We start from the raw sequence: 24,046 nt of genomic DNA on the forward strand, positions 1-24,046 counted from the left end.
GTAGATTTTGAGGAATCCACCAAATAAACCAACCACCAGCAGCAGGCATGGCAGAGACAATACCAGAAGATGAAGTTTACTGTTTATTGAAACTTTTCACTCTTTTTATTCAGATTTATATAATTCAGTGGTCACCCTTGATAAATGCAAAATTGAAACTTATATTGATAGAATTAATTTGCCACACTTGTCAGAAGATGATGCTAAGCAATTAGCTGCACCCATTACTTTAGATGAGCTTAAAGAGACAGTCTCTGAGATGAGGCATGGTAAGGCACCTGGATGGGATGGTATACCACCTGAGTTCTACCTCACTTTCTGGGATCTGATGGGCCACTCAATGATTCTATATTCAGTGGAGGAAGGTTGTTTTTCTAGGGACATCAATTTAGCTCTCATCTCTTTGTTACTTAAGAAAGGTAAGAACCCGACTGAATGTGGTAGCTATAGACCGTTAAGTTTGCTCTGTGCAGACCTTAAAATCTATGCCAAGATGTTAGCCCGCCAGTTCCAGAACTATATCAAATCATTTTTTATTTATATAGCGCCAAATCACAACAACAGCTGCCCCAAGGCGCTCACTATACTATATGACACATGATATAACTATATGACATCTTTGGTTCATTGTGATCAAACTGGTTTCATAAAAGGCCGTTTGGCAACAGATAATCTTAGGCGTTTGCCACACATTATTGATGCATGAAAAGATAGTGGGACTCCCACAGCTATCTTGTCTTTGGATGTCATGAAAGCATTTGACAGGTTAGAATGGGCATATTTATGGTCAGTTCTTGGAAGGATGGGTCTGGGAGAGAGGTTTATTCATATGATCAAAGTCCTTTATACAGGCCCTTCAGCCATGGTTCTTACTGGTAAGATCTGCTCTTCACCTTTTCCTGTTTCAAGGTCATCTAGACAGGGCTGTCCCTTAAGTCTGGGCCTTTTTGCCCTATCCATGGAACCATTAGCGCAATTTATTAGACAATCTCAAAATATTTCCCCTATTCTTATTAGTAGTACAGTTCACCACTTGAATTTATATGCAGATGATGTGCTCCTTTTTCTGCAAAATCCTTCTGTTTCAGTCCCACACCTTTTAAGAGCTGTGTGTTGTGAAAGTGTAGGAACACAGACCCACAACAGGGAGCGTAAAAGAACGGGCAATGGATAAGCCAAACAGTAACAATTTAATGTTGTAAATTGTGCACAATGGAATACAGACAACAACAAGTTTGGAACTACAGTCAATTACACGTTGGGTGACGTGTGGGCAGGCTTGAGGATAGGAGACGCCCGTCCAGAACCAAGCCGGATCCCACACGGCCCTCACCACCAACGGATCTGAAGAACACCGGAGCCGCCACGTCCTGAGTCCCCAGGTGGTCACCGTCTCCAGCTGTCAGACCTGACACTGCTGGCAGAGAACAGAAACAGCACAGGTGAGTGTGAGTACGCACACTCAGTAATCCCACAGTCTGTGTTCTTTTGGGAGGGAGCACCTCTCCACCTCCAGTCACACACTCGTGCAGCTCCTGTCTAACCACTTATCTGGTTGGGGTGTGAAGCGAAGCCGTCGCTGATCACACCAAATGCCAATCCCACAGATAAGGCAACACCACAGGAAAAGGGCTGCAAAGAAGTTCAGACTATTAGTCAGCGTTAAATACAGCAGAGAATATTACCTCCAAGGTAGCTGATTTCTCGGCGGGGAGGTGGAGTTGCAGTCCGGCCTTTAAGGTGGTGGTGATGTGGATGAGTGACAGCTGGTGCTGATGACGAGTGACAGCTGTCACTCACGGTTGCTATGACGCCCTCTCGTGCTTGAAGCCCGCACTTCAAGTAGGGCGCCATCTGGTGGTGGTGGGCCAGCAGTACCTCCTCTCCTCGCCCACACAACAGGACCCCCCCCCTCAACGGGCGCCTCCTGGCGCCCGACCAGGCTTGTCCGGGTGCCGCCGGTAGAAGTCGGCCAGGAGGGCCGGGTCCAGGATGAAGCTCCTCTTCACCCAGGAGCATTCGTCAGGTCCATACCCCTCCCAGTCCACCAAATACTGGAACCCCTGGCCCTTCCGACGGACGTCCAGGAGCCGGCGCACGGTCCAAGCCGGCTCCCCGTCGATGATCCGGGCAGGAGGCGGCGCCGGTCCGGGGGCACAGAGGGGTGAAACGTGGTGAGGTTTGATGCGTGACACATGGAAAACCGGGTGGATCCGCAGCGAAGCTGGCAGCTTCAGCTTCACTGCGGCTGGACTGAGGATCTTGAGTATGGTGAAAGGTCCAATGTATCTGTCCTTTAATTTCTGGGATTCCACTTGCAGGGGAATGTCTTTTGTGGAAAGCCAAACCTCCTGCCCAGGCTGACATGTAGGGGCCGGGGCACGCCGGCGGTCTGCATGGTTTTTGGCCCTCGTCCAGGCTTTGAGCGGGGCAGAGCGGGCGGTACACCACACCCGACGGCACCTTCTCAGATGGGCCTGGACCGAGGGCACCCCGACCTCTCCCTCCACTAGCTGGAACAATGGGGGCTGGTACCCCAAACACACCTCAAACGGGGAGAGGCCGGTAGCAGACGATACTTGGCTATTATGAGCGTACTCGATCCAGGCCAGATGGTTACTCCAGGCCGTCGGGTGCGCGGAGGTCACGCAGAGGAGGGTCTGCTCCAATTCCTGGTTCACCCGCTCTGCCTGTCCATTCGTCTGAGGATGGTACCCGGACGAGAGACTCACGGTGGCCCCCAGTTCCCTGCAGAAACTCCTCCAGACCTGAGAGGAGAACTGAGGACCACGGTCTGAGACAATATCCGATGGAATCCCATGCAGACGCACGACATGGTGGACCAGGAGGTCTGCAGTCTTCTGGACCGTCGGGAGCTTTGGAAGGGCCACGAAGTGGGCCGCCTTGGAGAACCAGTCCACTATCGTGAGGATGGTAGTCATGCCCTGGGACGGCGGGAGGCCCGTGACAAAGTCCAGGCCGATGTGAGACCAGGGGCGATGAGGCACGGGCAGAGACTGGAGGAGGCCTTGGGCCTTGTGGTGGTCGGCTTTGCCCCTGGCACAGGTGGTGCAGGCCTGGACATACTCCCGGACGTCAGCTTCCATAGACGCCCACCAGAAGTGCTGGCAGACCACTGCCACGGTCCTTCGCACCCCTGGATGACAGGAGAGCTTGGAACCATGACAGAAGTCTAGGACCGCAGCCCTGGCCTCTGGTGGGACGTACAATTTGTCCTTTGGACCTGTCCCCGGGTCCGGGCTCCGTGTCAGGGCCTCCCAGATGGTCTTCTCCACGTCCCAGGTGAGGGTGGCCACGACAATGGACTCGGGGATGATTGTTTCCGTCGGGTCTGACAGCTCGGTCTTGACCTCCTCTTCGTGCACCCGGGACAGGGCGTCAGATCGTTGGTTCTTCGTCCCGGGGTGGTAGGTGATCCAAAAGTCAAAACGCCCGAAGAACAGTGACCAGCGGGCTTGCCTGGGGTTCAGACACCTGGCGGTCCGAATGCACTCCAGGTTCCGATGGTCCGTGAAAACCGTAAAAGGTACCGATGCTCCCTCCAACAGGTGTCTCCACTCCTCAAGAGCCTCCTTCACCGCAAGAAGTTCCCGATTGCCGACGTCGTAGTTCCTTTCAGCCGGGGTCAACCTGCGGGAAAAGTAGGCACATGGATGGAGAACCTTGTCGGACTCCCCGCTCTGGGATAGCACGGCTCCTATCCCTGAGTCAGAGGCGTCCACTTCAACTACAAACTGGCGATTGGGATCGGGCTGCACCACAACTGGTGCAGTCGAGAACTGGCGTTTCAACTCCCTAAACGCGGCTTCACACCGATCCGACCAGGTGAAGGGGACTTTTGTGGAGGTCAGGGCTGTCAGGGGGCTAACTACCTGACTGTAGCCCTTGATGAACCTCCGGTAGAAATTTGCGAAACCGAGGAACTGTTGCAGTTTCCTACGGTTTGTTGGTTGGGGCCAATCTCTCACCGCCGCAACCTTGGCCGGATCAGGGGTGACGGAGTTGGAGGAGATTATGAACCCCAGGAAGGACAAAGAAGTGCAGTGGAACTCGCACTTCTCGCCCTTCACAAACAGCCGGTTCTCCAACAACCGCTGTAGGACCTGACGTACATGCTTGACATGGGTTTCAGGATCCAGAGAAAAGATGAGTATATCGTCTAGATATACGAAGACAAACCGATGCAGGAAGTCCCGCAAGACGTCATTCACCAACGCTTGGAACGTCGCGGGCGCATTGGTGAGGCCGAACGGCATGACCAGGTACTCAAAGTGACCTAACGGGGTGTTAAATGCCGTCTTCCACTCGTCTCCCTCCTGGATCCGAACCAGGTGATAAGCATTCCTAAGATCCAATTTTGTGAAAATTTTGGCTCCATGCAAGGGCGTGAACACTGAATCCAACAGAGGTAACGGGTATCGGTTGCGAACCGTGATCTCGTTCAGCCCTCTGTAATCAATGCATGGACGGAGTCCGCCGTCCTTCTTGCCTACAAAAAAGAAACCAGCACCCATCGGGGAGGTGGAGTTCCAGATCAACCCGGCAGCTAACGAGTCCCGGATGTAGGTCTCCATTGATTCGCGTTCCGGACGTGAGAGGCTGTACAACCTGCTGGACGGGTACTCAGCGCCTGGTATCAAATCAATGGCACAATCGTACGGACGGTGCGGGGGCAGCGTGAGTGCCAGATCCTTGCTGAAGACGTCAGCAAGGTCATGGTACTCGGCTGGCACCGCCGCCAGATTGGGGGGAACTAAAACCTCCTCCTTAGCTGTCACACCGGGTGGAACCGAGGATCCTAAACACTCCCGGTGGCAGGTTTTGCTCCACTGAACCACAACCCCAGACGGCCAATCAATCCGGGGATTGTGTTTTAACACTCATGGAAAACCCAAAATCACTCGGGAGGTAGAAGGTGTTACATAAAACACAATCTCCTCCCTGTGATTTCCAGACACAACCAATGTCACTGGCTATGTCTGGTGTGTGATTAGTGGAAGAAGGGTACCATCTAGTGCCCGCACCGACAATGGTGACGGTAAGGCCACTAGCCCAACCTCTTTGCCCATCTGCTATCCAGAAGATTCCCCTCCGACCCCGTGTCCACCAGTGCTGGGGAGTGAAGGGTTAGATCCCCACTCAGGATCATGACTGGGATACGTGCAGATTTTCGGGGTCTCCCCGCGTGGGTATTGTGACTCACCCTTAGCCCAGTCTCTAAGGACGAGTGCTGCTGTTTTGACCGTTTGGGGCATTCTTTCTGTGTGTGCTCGGTTGAGCTGCAGAGAAAACACTCCCCACGGATCGCTTTTTGGCCCTGCTCGTTTCCATAGCAACGTCAGTAGGGGGAGCTGTCGTCACGTGGAGTGCCCTGGCTGTGGAGCGTGGGAAAGTCGGCTCCCTTTCGGACCCGGGAGGAAGAGGGACGGCTTATGCCTGACCACGCCCTTCGTCTCGCTCCCGTCGGTGTTCTGTTAATCGGTTGTCTAACCGTATAACCAGGTCGATAAGCCCGTCTAAATCCTGCGGCTCGTCCTTCGCCACCAGGTGCTCCTTAAGGACCAGGGACAGTCCGTTTACAAAGGCGGCACGGAGCGCAACAGCATTCCAGCCGGCTCACGCTGCCGCGATGCGGAAGTCGACTGCATACTTCGCTGCGCTCCGACACCCCTGTCTTATCGACAGCAGCACGCTTGAAGCGGTCTCGCCTCTATGAGGGTGGTTGAACACCTGTCGGAACTCCCTCACAAACCCAGTGTAAGTCATTAGGAGCCGTGAATTCTGCTCCCAGAGTGCTGTAGCCCAGGCGCGTGCCTCTCCTCGAAGCAAATTTATAACGTAAGCCACCCGGCTAGCGTCTGACGCGTACATGACGGGACGCTGTGAAAAGACGAGCGAGCACTGCATCAAGAAGTCCGCGCACGTCTCCACACAGCCTCCGTACGGCTCCGGGGGGCTTATGTATGCTTCAGGGGAAGGTGTTGGGGTTCGTTGAACGACCAGTGGAATGTCTGTCTCTGGCATTCGGTCAGCAGGAGGAGGTGCTGCAGCAGCGCCCTGAGCATGCGCTTCCACCTGGGCGGTGAGAGCCTCCATCCTTCGATTGAGAACAATGCTCTGCTCAGTAACTAAGTCCAACCGAGCAGTAAAAGCGGTTAAGATGTGCTGCAGCTCACCTAACACGCCTCCTGCTGGTGCCTGTGCACCTCGCTCTTCCATTGGCTGTTCAAGCGATGGTTGACGCCCCTCGGGATCCATGACGCCGGCCGAGAAATCCTGTTGTGAAAGTGTAGGAACACGGACCCACAACAGGGGGCGTAAAAGAACGGGCAATGGATAAGCCAAACAGTAACAATTTAATGTTGTAAATTGTGCACAACGGAATACAGACAACAACAAGTTTGGAACTACAGTCAATTACACGTTGGGTGAGGTGTGGGCAGGCTTGAAGATAGGAGACGCCCGTCCAGAACCGAGCCGGATCCCACACGGCCCTCACTGCCAACAGATCTGAAGAACACCGGAGCCGCCAAGTCCTGAGTCCCCAGGTGGCCACCATCTCCAGCTGTCAGACCTGGCACTGCTGGCAGAGAACAGAAACAGCACAGGTGAGTGTGAGTACGCACACTCAGTAATCCCACAGTCTGTGTTCTTTTGGGAGGGAGCACCTCCACCTCCAGTCACACACTCGTGCAGCTCCTGTCTAACCACTTATCTGGTTGGGGTGTGAAGCGAAGCCGTCGCTGATCACACCAAACGCCAATCTCACAGATAAGGCAACACCACAGGAAAACGGCTGCAAAGAAGTTCAGACTATTAGTCAGCGTTAAATACAGCAGAGAATATTACCTCCAAGGTAGCTGATTTCTCGGCGGGGAGGTGGAGTTGCAGTCCGGCCTTTAAGGTAGTGGTGATGTGGATGAGTGACAGCTGGTGCTGGTGACGAGTGACAGCTGTCACTCCCGGTTGCTATGACGCCCTCTCATGCTTGAAGCCCGCACTTCAAGCAGGGCGCCATCTGGTGGTGGTGGGCCAGTAGTACCTCCTCTTCAGCGGCCCACGCAACACTGTGGAGGACTTTGGGAATCTTTCCGGCTTTAGAGTCAACTGGTCGAAATCTGCCTATTTGCCTCTTACTGATGTTGCTAGAGCTACCCTCCCTGCTAACATCCCCATGATTGAGCATTTCAGATATCTTGGCGTTGAAATATTTCCCACTATAAACCAGATTATAAAGTATAATTATTCTAGATTGTATTAAAATGTTCTTCGGGACCTCAACAGATGGTCTGGGTTACCTAACTCACTACAGGCCCGGTCTTCAATCATTAAAATGAATATATTACCAAGGGTTCATTTTATCAGTTCAATGCTCCCTGTGTCTCCCTCTGTTCGTTACTGGCAAAAACTTCAATCAGCAACATACAGATTTATCTAGAACAATAAGCGGTCAAGGTTAAAGATGTCCACTGCTCAGAGGATGAAAAAGGCTGGCGGTTTGGCGTTTCCAAATTTTAAATTATATTTTTATGCATTTTTACTACGACCTCTAATCACTTGGTTTGACCCAAAGGCAAAGGTTTCTTGGCGGTCTTTGGAGGAGGCACTCGTGTCTCCCCATAGGCTCCAAGATATTGTCTATGCTAACATTTCTGTTAAGTAATGCCAGTTGCGGTTTGGCCCCCTGATCACGCACGTTATTCAGGTATGGCGTGACGTTCAGAAATCTTGTGCTGTGAGATGTGAGTGGCACTGTAACACCCTGCTGTTTAAAAATAATAAACTACTGGTAGGTCATCGGCCTATCTTTTTTCCTCAGTGGGAAAAGAAAGGCATTCATACCTTAGGTGATATTTTTAACACTACTGGTCTGCGGTCTTTTCAGGATCTTTCAAGCTGGTATGAGCTCCCTGGTATCTCTTTCTTCTTTTTTCTTCGACTTCGGACAGCATTGAAAGCTTATGGGATACCTTGGGATAGATCGTTGCAGCGACACCCATTTCATAATTTTTTTATGATAAGGATACGTCAAGGGGTTTTGTCACTCAGATCTATTGTCAATTACTTGAGTCCTCTTATACCAATCTTCCACTGGACTCTGTTTGGAGAAGGGATGTCCCAGAGCTTCACCCTGAGTTTGACTGGGATTTGGTTTGGTATTATATACAGCTTTCCTCACATAATCCAGATCACCAACAAATTAATTTCAATTTTGCTCATAGAACTTATCTGACTCCCAGAAGTTTGCACATGATGGGTCTTTTACCAGATTCCTGCTGTACCTTATGTCCACTTGGTGTGCCTGGTACATTTATTCAAAAGTTCTAGGGGTGTCCGCCTGTTATCTGATATATTTGGTTTGAATGTTCCTCTATCTGTACCTGTTTTACTGTTAAATGACTTATCCAAAATGTCTGCCCCTCTACATAAAAAGAAACTTGTTCTGGCTGGGCTTACAGCAGCTAAAAAAAAAACTGGTTTCTTCAAGATGGAAATGCCCAGATAAACTTTCTCTGACCAATTGGTATCTCACATTCCTTGATGTCATCTACCTAGAGGTGTCCACTGCCCGTGTGATTGGTGTGATGGAGTCTAAGATTGCTTTATGGTTGTTAGCAATTGAGCAATTGAAAGAGCTAGTATAGATCACTCAACGGTCCTGGGGTGGGTGGGGCGGGATATGGTGTGTGTTTGTTGCAAGGTAATTTTTGATTTATTTTTTTTGGGGGGGGGGGATTTGCTTTGTTTTCTTTTATGTATATGTATATATTCTGATAATTGATGATACATGCGTATTTACCATTGGCTATTGTAATAGATTTGACTCATTATAATGTTTTTCCTTCTGCTTCAAATATAATATAATTTAATAAAATATTTGATCAAAAAGAAGTTTACTGTTTATTGCTGCAGTTTTTTTCACATGACAGCTTTTCTCTGTCTTTTTCTTTGCAGCTCTGTTTGATCTATCTTCTCTCACTCCATCATTTCTCATTTTTATCTTTTTTCCACATTGTTTTGCCCAGTTGTCCGTTGGTCTGAGGTTTTCAGTCCAAAGGCTGGAAGATGCTGGACCAAAGATCAGCTTTCAGCTCCAGATCCACAGGTAACACCTACACATATATACAGCATACTTCTGCACGCACACGCACAAAGAGCTGTTTGTCTCTCTTCTAAACCATGTAAATAAGTTCTGCGGCTGTGCTGATCCTGTCAATGTTTGCGGTTTGATGAAACAAACCACAGAGACAGAACCAGACAGATAGCCCGGAGGAGCTGTGGAGATGAGACAAACGCAACACAACAAGTCCACTGTTTGCATCTTAGAAAAGATGTTGACACATCACATCATCAGATACAGGCACAGACAGTTAAATACTGGCCACTGTCTTAGAAGTCCTTTTGTTCAGACAGCTGCTCATAATTTTATCTTTGTGAGGTTTTTTTCTTACATCATGTGATTTCCCATTTTCCAGTACGACAACTGTTGTTTTGCAGCTTGCGTGGTATTGGATTTAATTTGGTTAGATAAGCACATTGGGCCCCATGCAAGAACATTTTTATATTCATATCATAAATTTCTCATACTTTTTGTGTACAAGGCGTTTGTATGAGTATAATATAAATTGGCGCACATCAGCCCAGTTGCACACTTTTTTCATCCTCCCATCATGGTTTATTTTTACCGCTGCCAACTAAGTTGGAGGAGGTTATGTTTTCGCCCCTGTTTGTTTGTGTGTTTGTCCGTTTGTGAACAGCCTTTAGCCCACCACTTTTCATATACTATGTTTTTTTGTTGTTGTCGTTTTATAAGATTCGTATCCTGATAGAGAAGAACTGATTCAATTTTCAAGGTCAAAGGTCATAGTCAGGAAAAATCTTGGAAAAATCCCTATCTTTAACATGGAATGAATTTTCTAAAAATTCATAACTGTTAAAAAAGATCAAATTTGAAAGCATTATGTAGGATGGTTCAAATGACAAAGTTTGGTCCGGATCTGATGTGGATTGTGAATTTTGTGGAAATTTGAATTTAATATTGAAAAGCCCATTTGCTGTACATTTTGCATTGTATCTCAACAAAAGTGCCTCAGTCACTCTCATTTTTCTCTTATGGATTTAGCTACACCACCAATATTGGATGGAAGTTCCAATTTTATTCCTGTTTGTCTGTCTTCCAGTTATCAGTCCGAAACCAAGTGCCAAACAGCAATGACAAATTGTGCATAGCAGAGATAACCAATGTCCTGTGAAAATTATCTGAAAAAGAATTCAGAAGCTGAAAAAGTAAACAAACAAAAAAGAAATGACAACACCACAAAAAAAACTTTGATTCAAGTTCATGAACCAAATACATACTCCTGACACTTGATCACATCTAATTTAGCTTATGAAAGTCCGCTTCTAACAGGACTTTGACCTTGAAAATGTTTTCCAGAATTTGTGGAATTGGAAAATAATTTTGGCATTTACTTCCATAGAAATGGAAGTAAAAAAAAATAATAATAATAAAACAAATAAAAAATTCTAGCAATATCAAGACAATCAAAGACTGTGATGGATAGGGTCGAGGGTACGTCTCCATATTCATCATGGAGATGTCTTAAAGAATATGTGCCGTCAGTGGGTTTGTCGTTTGAGACTCTCATATATATTTTGTATTATTACACAATAATGTTTAACAGCCATTTGCAATTAATGACACTATTATGCTATACGAATAAATTTTGAATTACTTTACAATTCAGTGTTATCATGAAGTGCAATTTACATAGGATTTTCAAACCATTTGAAACCATTTTTGATTCATTGGAATCTGGTTTCTTAGTTTCATATGATCAGATTTGTTTTTTCACTGTACACTACATAACCATTTGTTTATTCATGTTTCTTTGTTTTGTAAAAGTACAATGAAATAAAATAAATAAATAAAAAGCGTGAGAAACAGGGTGAATTGATAGATTTTTTTTTTCTTTTTAATACATGGCAGAGTTGTTCAGTCATATAAAATGTATTAACTTTCAGTTCAATTCAGTTTATTTATTTACCGCCAAATCACAGCATAAGTCACCCAAAGCACTTTCCAAGGGTAAGGTCTAACCTTAGCCACTTCCTGAGCAGGAATATTGGCAACAGCAATCAGGAAAAACTGCCTCAAGCATTTCTGGATTGTAAGAAGAAACCTCATATAAACCCAACTCATACTACCAATAACAAAACAACAAATAAAGCACAACAAATAATCATCGCATATGCAAGGAGAGAAATTGGGCAGATAAGCAACCAAATACATATGGAGTCCAGGGGTCACATTAATCACATGTCTAAACAACCTTTACTATCAAGTGGTAAATATCATGGACCTGTGAAGTATAACACAATTGGGATCATCATAGTTAGTTGACAGATGTGTTCCTTGGAAACATCCCCCAAAGGTCCATATTATCCCTCAGAATCCTCCAAATGTCAGTAGCAGGCCACTGAGCTGTACAGTCTTCCTGCTTCCTCACAGTCCAGTGAAGGTATGACCAGTCCATATGATCAATACATCCCACCATCATGAGCATCCACACCTCTCAAACAACGCAGCAATATGTGATCCAAGCCCAAGTGTGGATGGGCTTGGAAGTCTGACAAATGTCAGTTTTCCTTTTAATGTGCTTGAAGTGTGATCTGTGCAAGTGTAATATCAGAAAATATAAGTATGTGATCAGTATACCTTATCACTTGTCTGTTCGGACTCGGGCTGATACAGATACATTGGGGCAGGATACAGGGTGTGAGATATAAACAGACATGTAATAAGATATTTATCACGTATTACAGCAAAAATAAAGAACAACAATCATTATCAGAAATTATCAGGATCCTGCACTTGTCACCAGGGTAACACAAAATGGGTGTGTGTGATTGGTGGGGCTGAGAAATGGGGGTTCCTGATTGGATAAAACAATTCCAGGCTTTTTGTTGCCCTGTTTTAAGATTTGTATTACCCTGATTTTATTGCCACAGTTTCCAGGGCAGTAAAATTGATAGGTAAAGTGTTTGATTTATCAGCCCGATTTTCTTGTATCTCATGAGGGCTGGTTTACGAGTATAGGGCAGATTTTTGTTGTAATATCTGATAAGGATGCGGTATCAGCAGAAACTCAAAGATGAATGACTCATACCAGGATTGGAGGCAAAAAACACTTGATCGGGACATCCCTACAATTAGCTACTAAAAACACTGGTTTAGATGACATCAGAGTAATTGCACAAATTCTATGATGGGTCTGGATCACTCATAAATGTTGTTCGTGCCTATGAAACACTCAACACGCAAGGGAATTGGTACAAATTCTCTTAAATCACTCGTACAAGCCACGAGTATTTCTTGCATGAGTACTACTGTTAACAAATGTACAGTGTAGCCATTGCAGATTGTTCTTATTTAAAATTCCCTTTTATATGTCAAATTCATCTGGATCTCTCCACAGTTCCAACAAAGACAACTCCAACAGCAACTCGGTCAGCTTGAATCTGTCCATTGTTGCCAAAGCTCAACTCGAGTTACGTGGGTAAGTCGAATGCATGAAAGTGACGTGTCTTCTCAACAAGACTGTGACAAATTCTTAGTTCCTGCACCTCCTCCGCAAAGATACAGCTGATCTGGTTTCAGTTGGGCAATGTCAGGATATTACTGTTCCTTTTGTACTGTTTAAAAGTGTGGACTTTGTTTATACACAGCCGGAACACTCCATAACAACTCATTTACAGAAATAAATTTCAGCTAATCATGTGCACATGGGCTAGCTGCCGGCATTTGACAAGCGTACAGACCCGCCGATGTGCTCAAACACTTCAAAGTTTGTGTGCCCATGGTCGGCAAACAGAGGAACAAGCACTCTGTGAAGTAGCTCTTTTTCTCCGAGAATTGTCTGTCAGGCTAAATGGACATGACACCAACATCAGCTTTCCACACACATGCGTAAAAATCTTTAAAATGAAGTGTTGGAAATAAAAGTATGGCACTACTTGATATTGCAGACTCATGAAATGTCAAATCTCTGAAATAACATTTTACTTTATGGCTGTTAATATGTCACATTGATGTGTTTTAATCCCTTCAGGGTGTCTCACCCATCTCAGGTGGTCCTGCCATTCCCAAACTGGGAACCCAAAGAGAAGCCTGTCAAAGAGGATGACGTGGGGCCACAAGTAACACACGTTTATGAGGTAACACAAGGAATTTTATCCACAGTCTCGCGGAGGGGGAGGGACTATAGCTGTGGTTGCTGTGTTGTCACTGTGACTAATCTTCATGTGTATCTCAGTAAGCTGTTTGGTAAAATCACTTACTGGAATTCTGGCCGATGTTTCACAATGAACATATTTTAGCAGAATCCATTATTTGTTTGCAAACATGCTCAAAAAGCTTGTTTTTGAAACTGCTACCTTGCCACAGTCACCCTACTGTGGAATCCCCACACACACCTCCAAAGCAAGCATCTATATATTGTAGTGTTGGTAAAAAATTGCCTAAAAACCCTCTGATATACACAACAAATGAGACACCAAGGAAGCAGGTTTCAACTTTGAAGATTTTTTTGTTATTTAAAGCTTTAAAGTACACGTTATACAGAGTGCAAGTCTGAAGACAAGTACCCAGAACATTCAGTTTCTCGCCACGTATATACACTCCCAAGGTGTGCCAAAGTTCATTGAATGAAATTATTTGATAGCATAAGACAGTCACTCTCAGAGTCCGTTCCTTCTCCTTCATCATGCACTGATGAAAGAATGTCTCGCCTCATCAATCTTATCTATGTTGTTTGCACACTTCTCTCTTCCTTGGCATTGTCCTCCTTTTGTTCTCTGGACCATGACCGAATGCTATCTAAGGATAAAAGTGTTATTGCAATGCAACCTTTGACACATAAAGCATTTCAATACACTGAGTGTTAAATGCTATCACAGCAAACCTAGGAACAATAAATGGCAACCTATTAGTTACAATCAATTATTAAGACAATTCTAATTGTAAATATATTTGACAGAGCATTAACAACATTAACTTTTGTAACATGTTGTCAGGTCAAACGTGGTCATGTCCTTGGCCTTCTCCAGCCGTCTTCAACACTGAGTAACCTGTGTGCTGGATTGTACAACACAACATGTCCAAAATGTCATAGTTGACACTCCCTCATGATACAAATGTGACTTATCTGAGTGTCCCTAAGTAACTGTTCGTTTGATCTAGTCATCACTGGTTAGCATCCGAGTCTCACAGCCATAATAAAAGACACGAAGCATCAAGACCCTAAAGACATGGACTTTTTTCTTCTACAAACACCTCATGACCCCATAGGCTCTTCTCAGGAGTTTCCTGATCTTAGAGGCCAACGACCCAGAAATAAGAACGTCACTGTCGAGATAAGTTCAACACTTTCACCACATACAGATACACTTGCGAATGCCTGGATCATGTGAAACATGATGCCTTGTATTCACCCATTCACTCTCAGACACGAGTGCTGCTATGCAAGATGCGCAACTGCACACCGGCAGGAACTTAGGGATTAATGACTTGAAGGGAAATTGTACCAAAGATCCTCTTGTCACCTATCTAACCTCTAGACCATCACCCCTCCTACAGTCCATCATACATCCACTAACCATCCAGCAGGTGGCAGACACATCTACAAGATATTACTGAGGGATAAGAAAGCTGCTTTGGGGATTGCTCTGGTGTGTTCGAGTTAACCGTGAACTCATCATTTCATCCTCAATAGGTACTCGTTTTAATTTGGTGGGTTTTAAGATGGAAGCATCTATTGTTTTTGAGTTACTGTCTACACATAAATTGGCCGGTGTAGACTGACTCACTCATTCACTCAACTCTTTGCACAGTAAGGTCTTGGTGGGACGTTCAGCAATTCAAGTATGCCTTATTTTTGTTGTTGTTTTTCCTTTTTTTCCAAAACAGCTGTAGAAATAAACAGCAAAGCACACACACACACACACACACAGTAGCCCCATGAAGAACTGGGCTCTGGCTGATCAGCGTTGAGCAGCTCAGGAGTAATTACTGGCGGAAAAGCGGGACAAGAAGGGAGAACTCTGAGAAGAAAATAGGGAAAACTCGGCTGGGAAGGAAGGGTGTGTGTGTGAGAGAGAGAGAGTGGACACGGTGTAATGAGAAATAATTGTTGAGAGGAACAAGAGGGTCAAACAGAGTTAGAGGAGAAAGAGATAGAAGGCAGGAGGATGTCAGACAGAGTGGCGGCGGTTTACAATAGACATGCATATGCCTGCCTGCATGCATGTATGTCCGTGTGTGTCCGTGCATGTGCTTCACACGAGTACGTTTCGTTTTAGAGGCACGGCTGCTTGTCTGCGGCATCTGGTTTGTCCTGCAGCTGATAATGATTTTCATTTGTGGTGCTTTTTCCCATTTGGCAGCTGCTTTGAGTTAAGAGAGGACGCAGTTTTTGCTCTGGCACAATTCCTGCCCTGGAGTGCCAGGATCATGTCTTATTTGGATGACTTGCTTCGGTGTTAACGACCATGTGTGCATGTGAGCGTATATGAATGCCTGTGTGGAAGATGGTGAGAGAGAGAACACAGGTTAGATTAACGCTGACAGTTCATTGAATTGATGGTTCATTTAAGCCCATGACTCTTTTTTTGTTGTTTTTTTTTTGGGAACGGTGAGCCGAATAATCATGTAGGTTTTACGCATCTCTAATTCCAATCTTCTCTGCATTGGACATTATCTCTAAAACACAGGTGGCTGGTGTCTTCATCCCACAGTTATGATAACCCCATTTTGGCCTCAGTCCTCTGAGATTGAGAGGTGTACGATAGCTAAAATCCTTCTTTTTCCTCCCCTCTTTTTGCAGCTGCATAACTCCGGCCCCAGCAGTATTCTGGAAGCTGTACTCCAGGTAGGCTGGCCTTCTCGTTTCCATGATGAGAACCTGCTGTATGCCATGGAGATTCAAACTGATGGGCCAATCCGCTGCAAAACAGACACCAGCCTCAATCCACTTGGGCTTCAGGTAGCACAGAAATACTGCATGAACATACACAAACAAGTACTCAAACATGTTCAAGAGCCTGATCTATATTTATGGACAGAATGACTCCAGACAGAATGAAAGCAGGAGCTTATACTAGACCACAGAGTTTATAATGTATTTCAGACCTCCATGTTTACTGCAATCCCAAACAATATAGCTACCAACTGAAGACTTTATTTTACTTATTGTCTTGATTGCTCCCCAGTATTGTTCTGCTTATGAGCAGAAATAACAGCCAGACTCAAGATTCATCATTTCAAACTAAGTATTTTAACCCTTTATGACCTATGAATGTTTTGGAGCACTTTCAGTCTAAATGACATGCACAAAAATAAAGTATTATTACTCTTGAAAATACAATAAAAGAGTCCTTTACTTTCTATAAATTGACAGAAAACTTTTAAAAATTTCAAGAAAACATGTTGGTATCAGGTTTAGACTTGAGGTGACATCCCATTGTAATCAGTGGTAAAAGTACCACTGCAGAACATTGTGAGAAATCATGAAAGTCTTGCTCATGTTTCAAACTTTTCTGACATTGGGACATGCCATGATCCACACAATGTATATAGTCAGATGTTGTTTGTGCAGATAGGGGTAATATGCATTTTTTCTATTTTAATTTTACATATGGCTTTGTTTTTTATGTTATTAATGTATCTTGCTATAAAGTATTTCTGCCTGAATGTGGATTTAGCTGCTCAGTTTTGATGCCAGGCTACAGTCCCTAAAATTAAAACACAATGCAGATTGTTTTCTGTTTTGGAGTGACTTGCTGCGATTTCATTGCAGCAAGGTGAAAATTAACTAGAACAGACAGCCATCATGAGTGCACTCCAAGTGATCTGCATCGCTCTGCTCATCACTGTCAGACTCAGTGGTGCTAAGTGATAAGACACAGTTGCAGGCTTCAGATGTACGAGGTCTGTGAGAAAAGTATCTGACCTTTTTATTTTTTTCAAAAACCATATGGATTTGAATCACGTGTGATTGCATCAGCCAAGCTTGAACCTTCGTGCGCATGCGTGAGTTTTTTCAAGCCTGTCGGTTGCGTCATTCGCCTGTGAGCAGGCTTTGTGTGAGCAGTGGTCCACCCCTCTCGTCGGATTTTTCCTCCGCACGTCTGTCTCATTGTGCCGAAAAAGTGCTGATGTCCATGTCTTCCGCAATTCCTGTGCTAGTCAGAGGATGTCCCGGATAAAACACAGCATCCAGTTTGGAAATTAATGGCACATTCCACTGTTACAGGAGTTTTTGTCATGGAAAGAGGAGCGGAGGAATTCCGTGCGTCGGGATGGAGCCGCATGGTGCAAAGCAACGCCGTGATGAAGCCTCACAGGACATGTTCTGGCATGTCCAGGCTCATCCACAATTTCTCAGTTAGTCACACGACTGAAAACCCACTGACAGCCGTCTGAAAGCCATCTCAAAGCCGTCCTGTGAGACCAACACGGAGGTGGTTTTGTGCCGCGCCATGAACGGCTCCGTGGCGCATCCGTCCGCTTTTCTTTCCATGAAAGAAAACTCCTGTAACAGTGGAATGTGCCGAAAAAGTACTGATGCCCACATCTCCTGCCATTTTTGTGTAAGTCAGACGACGTCCCGGATCAACAAAGCCTTCACATTGGAAATGATCTGGTTGTTTCAGCGGGGTTTGAGCCTGTCGATCGGCGCTCGGAGCGTGGCGCCTCTCAGCAGCTGTGGGCGGTCTTTAAACCGGCTGGATCACTCCTTAATCTGTGTAATCCCCATAAAATCATCCCTGAAAGCCATTTGGATTTTCCGAATGGTTACCACCCGGAGGTCTCTCGCAGTTTCACACAAAGCCTGGTCACAGGCGAATGACGCAACCGACAGGCGTGAAAAAACTCACACATGCTCATGAAGGTTCAAGCTTGGCTGATGCAATCATACGTGATTCAAATCCATATGGTTTTTGAAAAAAATAAAAAGGTCAGATACTTTTCTCACAGACCTCGTACGTTTGACAGGGTTTAATGACAGTTCGAGCAGTGTTCGGTACACAAAAAGGCTGCCCATTACAAGTAACAATATCTGAAACATTAGGCAGCGAACAGGGTCCAAAAACAGGCAGGCAGGTCAAAAACACAGGTACGCAAAAACAGGATTGACACTCAGAAGATACACACTCGAAAGAGGCACAAGGCACAACAATCTCGTAACCAAGTGAGGGAAAGGTGCAGCTAACAAAGAGGGAGTGATTAGGAGGAAAGGTAGGACAGGTGTGGAGGAAGGTTCTGGAACAGGGCGTGGCCAGCAGGAGGGAGGACAGGAGGAAAGCACCAAACACCAGACACCAGACAAGAAAAATCCCCAACACAGAACCCAGGCAAGAATAAAACAATAGAAAAATAATACAATAACAAAACCCCCAATAATCCCCACAAGCCCAATCATGACAATCACTGGCAAATGAGTGGATATTATACACCTTTATGTGGTAAAAGTATATGATGGTGGTATCCTAGAAGATCATTACTGTCTCCATGACAAGCATGTCTTTGGTGGAATGGTGTTCAAGTGGTTAGTGCACTTGATTTCGGGAACAGAGGTTTCCCAGTTTAAGACTACCTGTGCCTATTCTCTGTGTAATGTGGAGTTGTGTCTGGAAGGACATCTGTTGTAAAGTACGTGGAGCAGATAAAAGTACAACAAGTATGTTGCGCTCCTCGACAGAAAATAGTTTTCAGATGCTAACATTTCAGCTTTGTGGAAAAGTGTGGTAATAACCACCACAGAGGTTAGCGCATATGTCTGTGCATGCCCACAAGTGCGCGTGTCATGGGCTGTGCTAACTGGTTATCATCAGTATACAATAGTATGAAACACGTTTTACCTGCTATTGTAATAAATCAGGCCTGATATCCTCATTGTTGGAATCAGGATGCAAACTCAGGCCAATTTAGGTTAATTAAACTTAACTCCAACTAAGCTTTACATCACTATCCATGTATTGCCATTTTGTTAAGAAATAGCTGTTATTAAACACTGATAATGTGAGAGCAGTAGGGCTGCCCAGTGAGAATTAAAGAATCAGAGAATTAAAAAATATGCAAAATTGGAAAAATTGTAATAATTTATTCAAACCATGTAAGACACAAATAAAGTTAAACTTTTTTTATTATTATTATTTTTCTATTAAACATTATTTCCTAGATTGGCCATTGCTTGTTTCCTCGTTTTTCCTGTGACAGCTGATCCCCCGTTGGCCTACAGGAAAATACAGATGTTTACATACACTCCTGATGAACACGAACGGCATGACATTATTGGGTTATAGATGATTTGTCAAACTGTTCTTATTCTGGGACAGAATGGCTGCACAACATACAGTTTTAATTTCAAAATTATTCTGGGTTTTATGAAACCATCATACATAGAGCAGATTTAATATTTGGATGAATGTTTCTGATTAACCAAACACTTCTTGTAGCCATCGACAAGCTTCTGGCAGAATTCTGGTTGGATGTTTGACCAGAACTTTGTCAGAATTGGTAGAGTTCAATTTGTTGTTTTAATTTACTGGATTCCTGGAATGGATCTGACTTTTAAGCACAGTCCATATATTTTCCATAACATTGTGATCAGGATTTTAGGAAGACCATCCCCAAAAAGCTCATTGTTAGCTCATTCTGTCCATCCCACAACCAGCTTCAATGTGTGTTTTGTCAGAGTCTGGCCTGCGTGGTGGGGTTTTTTTCATGTGCTGTTGTTATGTTTTGGTATGCGTTTTTGGTTACAGCGTCCTTGTTTTATACTTTTGGCACATTTTGAGTTCTGCTTTAGTTTGCCTAACTTTTCATCCAGTGTTACGGTTTTTCCCAACTCATCACATCCCATCAGTCAGGTCATCATCATGTCTACATTCCTTGTTTACTCCTCATGACACAACAAACAGATCTGCTTCAGATCTTCTGTCCACACCCGCTCCTCACAGCAAGTCACATCAAATGCCCTGACTTCATCACATCTTAATCCTTGGTCTCCATACCACCACCTCTCATCTCCAAACCGCCTTCATTTTCCCCCAAATAAACTGTTTCACTTTGTTCAACGTGTGCATTCATGCTTCTGGATGAACTGCAACACATGGTCCTGCTGGAACACACATCTAGCTGCTGGTTTGAGGTTTTGCTGAAGAATTTTGAGGTCATTCTTTTTCATTATTCCATTCCTCACCTTTCCAAACATACCTCTGGTCATTGTAGCCAAACATCTTAAGCTTTGTCTCGTATGACCATTAAGCCTTTCTCCACATCCAAGCTGTCAGCTGCCAACTCTACTTGAGCTTGCAGGTGTCTGTTTTGGAGCACCGGCATTTTTCTTGGACAGCAGCTTCTCAGTCTGTGGCAACGCAAATCTAATTTGACTCGAGACAGTGAAACCGGTCTTCTAGCAGCTTCCAATTCCTTCTTGACCATCCAAACCAGTGTCCTCTGAACCAAGAGGTAACAGTTTGGGTTTTCTTCCAGACCTTGTCAAATTACTACACTTCTCAGTAACTTGTCATTATGTAGAATTGCTTGAGCAGACGATCTTGGAATCTGTGATTGTTTATAAATGGTTCAAACAAGTATTCCTGATTGGCCTTGCGGCTGACTGGCATCCTGTCCAGGGTGTACCCTGCCTCATGACCCATGATTACTTGGATAGGTGGATAGGCTCCAGCACTTCAGCATTTCAGCCTCACTGGGTTTCATTCATGGAGCCAGCAGGAAGAAATAGTTACTATGCTGTTTTTCCAAAATTAGACAAGATGAAAATGTAATATCACCCTGAAGATTTTTCATAATTTATTTAAAGCTTTTGCAGTTCAATCATCCTGGTCTCAATCACAGCCAGGCCTCATGTCCAAACTCCAAAAATAGAAGTACAATAAGTCACCGCTATGGACGACTCCACCTGGCACCTGTTTTGTTGTCAAATCTGGACATTCTCAACATCTGTTGTCCTGCAAGGAATTTATGTTTTCACCCACATCTGGATTTGGTGGAGAAGAGACAGAAATGACTTCTACTTAATGAAGTAGAAGTCATTAAATTTGTGGCACATCAACCTAAAAGAACAGAGCCAGGACAAATACAAAATAGGGCGTTCTATTAATAAAAAAAAAAGATTATTACCAGTTTTCATAAAAGGTTTGGCTCTAACCCACTGGATCTTTTGAAGCCATGAAGCAGTCATACCCTTTTCTACCTTTCTGATTTCTTTTTCTCAAGTCACATGGTTAAACTTGTTACAGAAATTCAGCTCTGACAACAACTGATCAAGACTTGGAACCAGTTCAAGGAGCTAAAAGGAAAACCCAAAACAACAGGCATATACATACAAACAAAACCCAGAACGTTTCTATATATATATATAATATATATATATATATATATATAAAATATATATATATATATATATATATATATATATATATATATATATATATATATATATATATATGTATATATATATATATATATATATATATATATATATATATATATATATATATATATATAAAATATATATATATATATATATATATATATATATATATATGTATATATATATATATATATATGTATATAAACAACAATCTGGATGGTCTTCTTCCTCTTTTGTCCGGAGGACACGACGTCCATGATTTCCAAAAACAATTTGAAATGTGGACTCATCAGACCACAGCACACTTTTCCACTTTGTGTCTGTCCATTTCAAATGAACTCGAGCCCAGAGAAGGCGGCGGCGTTTCTGGATGTTGTTGATGTACGGCTTTTGCTTTGCATGGTAGAGTTTTAACTTGTACTGGTGGATGTAGCAACGAACTGTGTTAACTGACAATGGTTTTGTGAAGTGTTCCTGAGCCCAAGCGATAAGATCCTTTACACAATGATGTTGGTTTTTAATGCAGTGCCGCCTGAGGGATTGAAGGTCATGGGCATTCAGTGTTGGTTTTCGGCCTTGCCACTTACGTGTAGAAAGTTCTTCAGATTCTCTGAATCTTCTGATTATATTATGGACTGTAGATGATGCAGTTGAACATTGAGAAATATTGGACTGTTTTTTCACGCAGTTGTTCACAAAGTGGTGGCTGAGACTTTTGGGGATGACAAAATAGAAATAATAATAAAATAAAATGTAGTAATAATAATAATAATAATAATAATAATAATAATAATAAGTGTGTATATGATAACAACAACCTAAACAATTTAGAGAAGAATTAAGACAATAAATTAACATAAAAAATTACATAATTAACAGGAAATAAAAGGGTTGAGTTCTTCCTCTAAAATTTGTTGAGGTCTAACATTCTAAAAAGATTCTGGACTCACACGCCATTTCAACTCAGTATACAAGCTTTGCTTAAATGTCAGCTCCCTATTATGTAAACACTACCCAATCTTGAGCTCGTGGATCCACACAGGCAGCATGCTAGTATATATTAAGCAGCATTCAATAACATGTCACAAAGATTGTTTACATAGATAGATGGATGGATGGATGGATGGATGCAGACAAAGGCTAATATGATAGTACCAGATCATCCAGACTCAAATGAGCAAGATTTATCCCAGTCAAACACTTAAAAACATTTTAAGTCATTCATAAATAGTATTTATGGAGTCGTGGTCAGAATGACTGGTGCCCCTATATTTTATGAACACATTTTAATATGTGGTCAAGAATAAATGCAAACAAAGCAATTTTGTTTTATCAGAATATTTAAAAAATGTTTAACGTTATTTGGCAACAATAACAAAACAAAATGCTTTCATAAAGTGAAACAAAAAATCCTGACATAAAATGTATGCTGGACACAAACAGTTGCCATCGCCCAAAGGCGTCATGCCACACAGGAGCAGACCAACACCCACTTTGAGAATCAATCTATCATAAACTACAAACTGTTATATTTCACAGCAAATCCACAAAATGATTTTTTAAAAATATTGTATCATGAGGATCTTTTGGGCTTTGGCAGAAGTATGCCCTCAGTGCCCTCCTAGTTTATGCTGTCAGCTTGTCCTTCTAACTGACTGTCTGGGTGAAACCAGAGCCCTAAAACCACAGAGCTCACTCTGCTATGATGATTCCACCCAACACGTTATAAACATTCTTTAAAAACACCTACAAGTTTTTCATGAAGTTTTTCTTCATGAAACAGAATCCTGCTGTCTGACTAAACATCAGTTAATGACAGGATTTAATGCCCAATTGGCACTATATAGCTCAAATGAAAGAATAATTATGGCAAAAAACCCAAAGACAGAGATTAGGACCCAAAATGCAGAAAGCAAACCAGAATAAGAAGTAATGGTTTATTGTTATGAATAATTATAATGAACAAATGTACAAGGCCTGGGAGGCAGGCACTGGAGGAGGGAGACGTCAGTCTATGCTGAAGGGGGAAGAAACTGCTGCCGAAACGGTGAATAAGGACTTAATACTTTGTTCAGCTTTTTCACTTCAGATTCCTCATTTCTGATAAATACTCTATCTGTGTCAGACGTCTTCCCTCCCGGATACACCGGAGCTGTTGGGTTTCTTAACAAATGGCACTTCTCTTCCTTTCCGCCACAAACGAGCCGTCATCGCCACACAGAATTATCGCGGTAAAACCCTGGTGAGTATTGCACCCTGCTGACAAAATAAACCAAATGTTCAACAGTGACTCACAGGTGTGTAACATCTCTCCTCCATCTCTGGTGCTCTGCAGAATTGCACAAATATCTCCTGTCTCCAGATCACGTGTGTGGTCGGATGGTTAGATCGTGGACAGAGTGCCGTGATCAAGATCCGCTCCAGACTGTGGGCTCATACTTTTCTGCAGGTTAGTGTCGTCATTTCATTTTCAGTGGAAATGAATCATTTTATTTCCAACCTGATCTCACGCCAGTTCTTGATGGCATCACAAAAAGTGATTTAATCTATTAGTTCACAATATG

The 24,046-nt window shown here is 43.8% G+C and overlaps 1 protein-coding gene across 1 annotated transcript in view; it reads left to right on the top strand.

Moving 5' to 3' along the window:
* The window catches only part of itga8 (integrin, alpha 8), a 169,115-nt gene that overhangs the window by 138,695 nt on the left and 6,374 nt on the right, over positions 1 to 24,046 (top strand). Inside the window, exons 22-27 of the mRNA XM_034174930.1 lie at positions 9,048 to 9,127; positions 12,501 to 12,581; positions 13,134 to 13,239; positions 15,906 to 16,064; positions 23,608 to 23,724; positions 23,818 to 23,931. Of these exons, the coding sequence (XP_034030821.1) occupies positions 9,048 to 9,127; positions 12,501 to 12,581; positions 13,134 to 13,239; positions 15,906 to 16,064; positions 23,608 to 23,724; positions 23,818 to 23,931 (657 nt within the window). The remainder of the gene's footprint in view (positions 1 to 9,047; positions 9,128 to 12,500; positions 12,582 to 13,133; positions 13,240 to 15,905; positions 16,065 to 23,607; positions 23,725 to 23,817; positions 23,932 to 24,046) is intronic.

Source organism: Thalassophryne amazonica, chromosome 7 (assembly GCF_902500255.1).
Source record: "Thalassophryne amazonica chromosome 7, fThaAma1.1, whole genome shotgun sequence".
Taxonomy (NCBI): Eukaryota; Metazoa; Chordata; class Actinopteri; order Batrachoidiformes; family Batrachoididae; genus Thalassophryne; species Thalassophryne amazonica.